At 36.0% G+C, this 9,782-nt stretch overlaps 1 protein-coding gene across 1 annotated transcript; it reads right to left on the bottom strand.

Annotated features, from left to right (window-relative positions):
* Positions 1-2,994: 2,994 nt before the first annotated feature.
* LOC133192955 (receptor-type tyrosine-protein phosphatase F-like) lies at positions 2,995-8,032 on the bottom strand. The gene is made up of 5 exons (XM_061328957.1): positions 8,028-8,032; positions 7,574-7,704; positions 6,808-7,016; positions 6,005-6,181; positions 2,995-5,919 (listed from the first exon to the last, which is right to left on the bottom strand). The coding sequence occupies exons 1-5, from the start codon at positions 8,030-8,032 to the stop codon at positions 2,995-2,997; spliced, it is 3,447 nt and encodes a 1,148-aa protein (XP_061184941.1).
* Between the last annotated feature and the right edge of the window lie 1,750 nt (positions 8,033-9,782).

The raw sequence follows: 9,782 nt of genomic DNA, 5'->3' as shown, positions 1-9,782 counted from the left end.
TATTTAAGGAATATGTGTTGTAGACTTTATGCGAGTAAATCAATAATGTATCATGAAAACTTGAAAACTCTTTTATAAAAGACTAAACTTGTGATATCTGGAAATTTTGTGAACAGGGCTAAACAGTTACTGCAAAATTCGTGGATGTTTGCGTAATGGTTAATATGTAACGGAAACAAGTAACATGTACTATATTTTGGCATAGTTGCATATACATCTGTCTATTTAGCTCGATCAGTTTAGCATAATAAAATGTTATAGATCTTGAAAACTAGGAAATATTTCGCCTTTCTACACGTACTTTCAATATCAGAAGTACACATGTATACCTATATACATTTGCTAATGATTTCGATTCCTTTAGGAATAAAATATAAAATACAAAGGTCCCTCCTCCGCCAATTTTTTTTTTCTACTCAAACATTTTTTATGTACAAATTGTTCCCGGACAAAGAAAGCTAGCTCTTGTGTAACCCAAATAGTTTAGAACCAACATCTTTCTTCGACACTTAAATCAAATTATCATTTTCAATATATATTTTAGTAGTGATGATAGCATATTCTACATGATATTCAGAACGTTTATTAGTGCATATTAACATAATGAAATGGAAATTCATTAAACTAAGCTGTAGTGATAAAAATGCATGCAGCCGGCATGTGTACAAAGACACGGATAAACAAATATTTCGTTAACACTACTCGTAACTATCTGACAGTGACAACATGAAATATGACGCTAGTTCTGTAACTATTAATTACATTAATAATTTTTCAAGGGATCAGTTAGAAAAAGGCAAATCCAAACCTGTATTCGGAATTTCAAAAGATTTGGCCTATGGGAGAGATCACTTTCCCGGAAATAAGTCAAATTTAAAAATCAATGATCATTAGTTGTTTTCTATCGTATTTTTGTCTAATTTTTTTCAAATTTGTATTTTGAACCTAAAATTTATTATTTACAACTTTAAAATTAACCTCCCAAAGTTGGCCAAAACAGTATTTTGTTAATTAAAGCACTGATTTTTGTATGAATTTTGGCCTAGAAGTCATTCAGGACAGGCCTGCCCCTTGATAAAATTATGATATTCTGATAGGTAGTGATGTAAGGAATAATTTAAGATAGGATTTTTTTTAGGGGCACCCTTGCCCTGGGGTCGAAATCCATTTAAAACCTACAAAAAAAAATAAGGAATACTGTTTTTGAAAACCTGATTCACATTTATACCAATTAATTACAAAGCCAGAAAGCTCAATTGGTATAACATCCGAGTTTTAACATGGCAGATAGTTTTTAAGAGCTTAGAATAACCTGGTGCCACACTTTTTTTTTATTTTTAAATTCTTGCCTTTTCAAAGAATATTTTAATTTTTTTTATAGGGTCTTGTAATTTTCATCCAATTATCTATCTTTGCATGTTCATTCTTGATATAAAAGACACTAAAGAGGAAGCAGATCTTAAATTCCACTGTAACTAAAACACAGTCAAGCGGAACTATACCTCAGTATAGCACACTTTCTTCGAGGACAAGAATTACCGGGTATTCACTCTATGTTACTCGATACAGGTGCTGTTACTCGATTCTCGCCTACAATGAGCTGCGATGTATTTCTATATTCCTTAGAATTGAATCAATTCAGTGAATTACATTGCTTTTATTCCGTCTGTACTACTAAATAGTACTTGTCTGCGTTATTGCACTGGAAAGTATATACGCACTGCTTTTATTATCTAATATATTAAGAAAATGAATACAAACATGTACTGAGTCAATGTTCTAATTTCAGATCTCAAGTTTTGAAACAGTAGGATTACACGTTAGTATCTGCACCCCATGGATATAACTTATATAATTTTATATACATCATCGACATATTTTTCTTATATCCACGGAAATGTATTGTAAAATAAACACACATCAAGGAAAAAAAATTAGAAACTGTATAGGCATTACCATTATTTACAAAGTAAGGGGAAAAATCAAATAACATTCCGAGATAACAAACTCAAAATGCGTGAGCAATATCATGCTTCATAGTTACAATGTAATGTCTACTAAAAGGTTCTTTCTATCTCTACAGACTGAAATAAAATTGTTTTTGAGAAACGTATTTTTACATGTATGTAGCCTAAAGTCATTGATCGGAACAGAAATCGATAAGCCTTTTGTAAGGACTAAAACCAATCCCGGCCCTATATACTGTATTTGTTTGTTTGTATGTTGTTTAAAGTCCCTCTCGAGAATTTTTCACTCACATGGAGACGCCACCACTTGCCGGTGGAGAGCTGCAAATTTTGTCCTATGCTCGACACTTATGGCCATTGAGCAGTGAGGGATCTTTTTCGTGCCAGCACCTACTGCGACACGGGACATCGGTTAATACGGATACTGGGATTCGAACCCGCGACGTAAGGATCAACTCCTTACTTCGCGACTCTAGAGCAGATGCTCTAAACACTGCGCCACGCGGGCGACCCAACATACTATAGGTCTAATCTCTATTTATAAATAAGTGTTCCTTTAAAAGGAAATGTTATTTTATAATAATTATTAATCTCAACAAGTACCTTAATACTACAAAAGTGCATGAATATTATAGTTTTTTTTTTTGGACATGGAGTTGAGTCAGGCAAATAAAATATATACCATATATGGATAAGAGATATTTAACGTTTTATCAACAGAAAAAGCATTAACATCTGGGACCAAAAAATCAGTCTGTGCATAAATATCTCGTTTTTTGTATATGCGGTGCCAATTGATCTTTAATTAACTCTCTTGGTATTTTCCAGACATATAAAATAATTATGTTACTAAATTTATGTCTCTGGTCTTTTTTGACTAGAATTTCAAAACTTAACTTTCATTTTTATTTTGATGTTTTAAAAACAAACCCTATGATCACTGTAACAATACACTTCGAAAAAATGTACAAATTGACGTTGTTGGCTTTGAATTAATTTGTCATCGTTATGTAACGCCTCAACAAAATCAAGTTTGCCAGTGCGCCTCAAGCAGTGCCTCATAGATAAATCGATACTGCCATACTGTTTTGATCATACCATATCTGTCTTTCAGCATATTTCTGACAAACGAAAATATATTAACTTCGCGTTGTTTTTCGTACTCCAATAGTAACGCGTCTATGGCGATAAACACTCCACTTCTTCCGTCCTCTTGACTACAGTGAACTATTATGGGAGCAAGAGATGTACCCTGGCATTTCCGGACAACCTCACGCATGGAAATAAAATCTTTAGTGTTTTGAGGCAAATAATAACGATCATCATCGGGCCATTGTAAATCGTGAATTATGTACAGACCCCTAGAACTTTGATCCAGAACATTCTTTACTTTCATGTAACGGACGGCACACTCATGAACAGATATATCTTCACAGTGAGTCAGTTTGAATCTGTCAGTGACTTGGCCAGCATGGCGAGTTATCTCGGACGGGAAAATGTCTGGTTGTTGCGATAACTTAACGACGACTCTTGTTCCTTCTTGTAAAACCATCCGCCAAAACTTCAGAGCAGAAGGTTCATCGTGTGGTGTTCGGGCTGCAATATAACGAGGACAACCATCCCTTGTTCGATCTTTTATATAACTTGCATTGATGTAATCATCTGGGCCCTCTGGTTTCAAAATGACCCTGGAATGGTCGTAAGACTCTAGGCACAGCTTGTGAGAGGGGATGCCCGCCTTTTGCCTTGCAATATTTGTGGTCCCTAACATACCTGTAGGTAGAGATTTGAATTCCAGTTCCAGAGACACCGTCTGGGGACGATCAGTCTCGTAAAAACTTGTCACTTTGTACTCATCTGATTTTTCCTCGTGTGGCAAAATTTTCCGTTCATCAAGAAAAGAATACGTCTTGCTCCAGAACTTCAAGACGTCTTGCTCTCGATACTCGCCCCGCATAGTACTACCAGTTTCCCGTAAAGAATGCGATTTCTTTCTTCTACGATCAGGACTTTTCCTAATACTGACACGTCTGTCAAGGTCATTCGTATGATTTTCCATTTCTATTGAATCAAGTCTATCTTGCTGCTGAGCTTTACTTGACTGTCTCAGACTGCCACCTCGTGATTTCCTTGGGGGTTTTAACACCTTCATTTCGTCATCACTCCCAGAGGATGGATAAAAATCATTAAATTTACGAAAATTTCTTCTTTCGTTAAAAGAGAATGACTTGCTTGAATAATCATGCTTATTATCTTTACAATTCCTCAATGATTCCGCCCGGCGTTGTAAGGCGCGTTTTCTTTTGATTCGTTGTCTTTTTTTATCGTCACCATTTTCTTTAGAAATGCTTTCAATTCGGACGTTGGTTTCAGTTGAAACAGAATCCAGTATATTATCTGGTTTACTGTTCATTTGTTTTCTTCCCTGAACACTAGACGTTGGCGCTCTTCTGTTTTCTGACATTGCTTTAGAAGCTAATATTTTTCGTGTTCGCCTCATTTTAGTTTTTTTGGTGACTCCTCTTTCAGCTGAAGTTTGGGTTCCAATATCCATAGCACTAAAATTGGTCGAATCTAGATCACTGGTTTTGGAACGTGCGTTCCTGTTTCGGTCAACACTAGATATTTTTTCTGATTGTGCATAAGAAGACAATATCTTGTTATGTTGATGTGATATTTTGTCAATATTTTTCATCATCTCATCGAAATCTTCTTCCACAATAGGACTACATGCACGTCGTTTTAATTCTTCAAAGTTACTTTCGGTGGCGCTTCTGCGCAGACGATGACGTGGAGGTTTGGGAGGAACTGTCTTTTTTGTTACCTTTTCATTATTCGCGACTTCATTTTCTGAAGACACAATAGTTTTTGTCCTTTTATTGTATCCATTTTGCACCTTTTGTGGTGTTGACGGCTCTGATTTTCCAGCCAGATTCTTTTCATATTCACGATAAAGATTATTTTTTTGAAACATATCAGTATCGGACAATGATTTCTTTATATCCATTTTCCTTCGAGACTGCCGATGCCTATTTTCCAATTTCGACATTTCTCCTTCACAGGATGATGAACGCTTGATTGCCTCATTTTGATAAGGTTCATCTATCAAAGATGTGTTACCTAGCAACGATCCACTGATCGAGTCCAAACTACGACGAATACTTGCAGAAAGCATGAGGTTTGTACCACCCAGGTTAACAGCCTTCTCCCAGTCATATGTTGTTTCATTTCCATCGTACACTGATCTTGTTTCAGTATTTGTTTTCGATCGTTTGATAACAATACAAATGGACACAGTCCCAGGAATAAGAAGAACAACAATCAGAACTCCTATCACAACACCAGCGAGATCTGATTCATTGCTTTTCTCTGCAGTTACGTCTAAACTCTTTTGTGAAACAATGGTGAAGGAATCTGGATATTTCGTATAATTCGATCGAAGAATATTCTCAAACTTAATGACTATCTCTATGTAAAAAATGTACGTATGTTTTAACTCGAGTATTATGTTTTGGACGCCATGCCTGGTGGTATTATCGCCAAGTACGTAGATTACACTCTGCGCAAGGTCATTTTTATCCAGAATAAGAATTACAGTTCCAGTTGGACCCGTGTTTCCAAAACGATTTCCCACATCTGAAGTTCTTACTTCATCGATATAAACCCTTACCATGTAAAAATGCTTTTCGGTGACAATACCTGGATTCAAAGTCAGTGTAAGTTGTTGGTTTGTATAAGATATCATTGGTATTGGTGGTTTTGCAGGTGTAGCTGGGAAAGTGAAGGTCGATCCGTTGAGACCGGGACCGTAACCGACGCCAGACCTTGCTTCAACTCTGAAATGGTAGTACTCCCCAGGCTCCAATCTAGTTATAAGGACCTCAATCATGGCAGATTGGAATGCATAAAACAAAACCTTCTCATCGGAATTGCTTCTTTGACGATAAGTAATCTGGAAAGCAAATGACAATGGTAAGCTAAGCAATGTGAGATTTCAGAACTCAAATGCATGACTCATCTTGAAAATTTTACTCTACCTTATATCCTTGAATAATTCCTCTGGTAAAATTAGGAGATTTCCATCGTATTCCAACTGTCGTCTCGTTTTGAAAAGTTACTGTGAATTCGGTTGGACTACCAGGTGTATCTTCTAATGTCCTCAAAGTTCGAATTGTGCTGAAACTTCCCCACCCTACACTTGTTCTAGGTTGTACCTAAAGAGAATGTGCATTTTTCGTATGATTGTAATCAACTTTATCGAATGATTGTAATCAACTTCATGAAATTAATCCAAAAACATTTCTACAGTTCCCATGCCATTACAGCATTCAACGTGCCTCCCCCCTCCCCCGCTTGAAAAGCGGGCAGTATATAGTGATGGGGGCATGAGTAACACTTGGGAGTACCCATCTCTTATCCACAACTCCTCCTATACCACTGAATAAAATTTGATGAGACTTTCACAGAATCTTTATTATAGTGCCATTGTACACTTCCTATTTCACATTTCGATCGGACAGATGTATTTGGGGTTTCCCATTGCAAAACTTGGACACTGCCATTCTTTCTATAATGCTGGGGATATCCATCTCTTATCCGCAACTCCTCCTATACCAATGAGTATTTAATGAGACTTTCACAGAATCTTTAATGCCATAAAACATCTCCTATTTTACACTTCGATCGGACACATATTTGGTTTCCCATAGCAAAACATGGACTTTGCATTATGAGCGAGGGGGAGGGGGGTATCATTTTGTGAGCTCAGTGCTCACACTACCCCTAGTTCAATTCTTTAACTAAAATGAATCTGTCTTAGTGAGTGCATATCGGAACATACCTTGATGTTATATGATGTGTAGGCTGTAAGGTTTTTGATTGTAACAGATGTGACATCACTGTCCCTGGTTATCAGTGTTGAAGTCCCAATTTCTTCAACCGTCACTTTGTATTTTGTAATAATACCATTCCTTTCTAAAGGGGGTGTAAAAATAACTTTGATTGCATTATCTAGTGGTGTTAACTTTATGATTGTTGGAGGTCCTGGCACTAAAATATGAAAAAAAATAATTGCTAATCATTTAACCAAACAGATACATGTGTACATGCATATTGTACTAGCAGAACAAAGAGAATGCGTTTGGTCCAAAGAAAACTGCAAGTTTCATGTGCCCAAAAACCTTTCTGAATGTTCTATAAATCTGTTTGATATTTATTCTGATCTTTACTTACCATCTTCATGGGTTTGAAAATTTATTGGATGTGTTGAAGGCCCTGGTCCAATGTCGTTTTTAATGATTATGATAACAGAATAATTTGTGAATGGTTTCAGAGAAGCAACTTGAATGTTCAAATTTTTCGTCCGAAGTCTGATTTCATTCTTGGTGTCGCTCACCCATACTGAGCATGTGTAACTGACAACGTCACTTCCCAGAAAAGGGCACATTGGTGCCTCCCATCTCACTTGAACTGAATTCGAGGTTATCAAAGTAATTCTGACATCTCTGGCAGATCTAGACGGCACTAAAAGACCACATGTTCTTTAGTTTTCAAATATGACACGTTTAATGTACTAGTAATCCATTACTTCTCATATAAAAGCTTACCTTCTTTTGGCGTGGTGTACTCAAGTACTGTCAAGGGTGAGTGACCATTTGAAAAGTACTGGTGATACTCAATCCGGATTCTATAGGTTCGCCAGCCATCCCAGCGAGAGATCCGGACCTTCCTTAGGTCCCTATCAAATACACAAAATTGTTAAAATTGTATTGGGATTTTCGATTAAACCGACATGCTGTTCTTTTATATACAGGCTGTACTTGCAATGTTAATGGATAGGAAATCCAGTCGATGTCGGTGTTGTTGTAGCAGTTTCCAACGCCAACCAATCCAAAGAAAAGAGTACCAGACTTCATCAGATATGTGTATCTTTCGTCCAGTTGCCAAGTTATTAGAAGGATATGAAGACTTGTATTTAATGTTATGGACAGATTTTTTATCATCAGGTCTGAAATATTTTTTTTAAAAAAGGAGTTTAATTAGTCGCAGTTCGTTATATACTTCATTATTTATACATATATAGGTGTTTTTTTAAAAATCAGCAATTAAAATTTTTAAAGAATTTGCCATTTTTATTGGAATTGTTCGTACCAAGCTCTCCGCTTAATGGTCCATCGTCATCTCTTGTGGTACGTTCTGTTGTCTGTGTCTCTTTTGTTGTCATTGTTGTAGTACTGAATGGCAATGTTTGAGTTGTTGTTTTCCTGGCAGACAATGTTTGAGTTGTTGATTCTCTGGCAGACAATGTTTGAGTTGTTGTTTCACTGGCAGACACTGTTTGAGTTGATGATTGTCTGCTAAACAATGTTTGAGTTGTTGATTCTCTGCTAGATAATGTTTGAGTTGTTTCACTGGCAGGCAACGTTTGAGTTGTTGTCTTACTGGTTGACCATGTTCGTGTTGTTGTTTTATAAGTGGAAGCCGAACTTGTTGATCTGGATTGAAAAGTCCGGGCTACACTTGATTCATTCCAGTTTGTTGCTGTGAATGAAATTTTTAATGCTGGGTTCAAAGGTCTAACAGTAGGTATATCTCTCAAATGGATAGAGAAAGAAAGGAAGAAAGAAATAGGCTTTCTGAAAGATCAGTTTAAGTATGTTGATAAGGTTATCTCTGCTCTGCAAAATGAATTCATTTGTGTCCTTTGCTTTTATGAAAGCAAGGGGACATTAAATCTCATTCGTCTGTCAGTCAGTCGCAAAAACTTAAACCTTTGTCATAACTTTGCATGAGAAAAGTTGGGCCTTTTGTATTTCTAATGTACAATATGTATGCTGAGACTTTTCTAATGGTTTCTATGATTTTTGAATCCGTGACTTTGAACTTGAAGTTTGGCGACCTTTTCAAAAATTTAACATGGATGATAAATTTTAAATGAGAGAGGATAGGGCGCTCATTTTTGACATGCTCAGTACCTGTGACCTTTCCAAATGTACTATAATTTTTGACCCCATGACCTTGAAGTTTGACCTAATTTCCAAATTTTTGATATTTTTGACATTGGTAGTAACTTTTGAATGAGAGAAAATAGGGCATTCATTTTAGACACGTGTAAAACCTGTTAGAAGTTCTTTCCGAATATACCATGGTTTTTGACCACGTGACCTTGACCTTGAAGTTTGACTTACTTTCGAAAAATTTTAACATTGGTGACAACTTTTGAGTAAGATAGGTTGTTTATATTTGGCGTGTGCATTACCTGTGAATTGATCTTTTGAATGTACTTGACTTTTGATCCCTTGACCTTGAGGTTTGATCTTCTTTTTAAAAATATTTTAACATTGATGATAACTTCTGAATTAGGGAGAATAGGGTGTTTCTATTTAACATGTGCCATATCTATAAAAAAAAAAGAAGACCTTTCTAAATGTACTGTAATTTTTGACCCCCTGACTTTGAACTTGAACTTTGTCCTACTTTTCAAAATTTTAACATTGGTGATACTTTTGAATGAGAGAGGAAAGGGCTTTCATTTTGACATGTGTAATACCTGTGACAAGACCTTTCCAAAGTCCTAAATGTTTTACCCCATGACCTTGAAGTTTGACCTACTTTTCAAATTTTTTAACATTGGTAAAACTTTTTGAATGAGAGAAGATATAGCATTTATATTTGGTATGTACATTTCCTGTTAAAGACCTTTCCAAATGTAATAGTACTATGGTTTTTGACCTCATGACCTTAACCTTAAAGTTTAACCTACAGTTCTTTTCAAAATTTTTAACATTGGTAATATCTTTTGAATGAGAGAAGATA

This window comes from Saccostrea echinata, unplaced genomic scaffold, assembly GCF_033153115.1.
Source record: "Saccostrea echinata isolate AGI-Se365-2 ecotype Australia unplaced genomic scaffold, CSIRO_AGI_Sech_v1 ptg000025l, whole genome shotgun sequence".
Lineage (NCBI taxonomy): Eukaryota > Metazoa > Mollusca > Bivalvia > Ostreida > Ostreidae > Saccostrea > Saccostrea echinata.
Note: the sequence above shows the minus strand (reverse complement) of the source record. Positions and strands in the feature narration are given on the sequence as shown.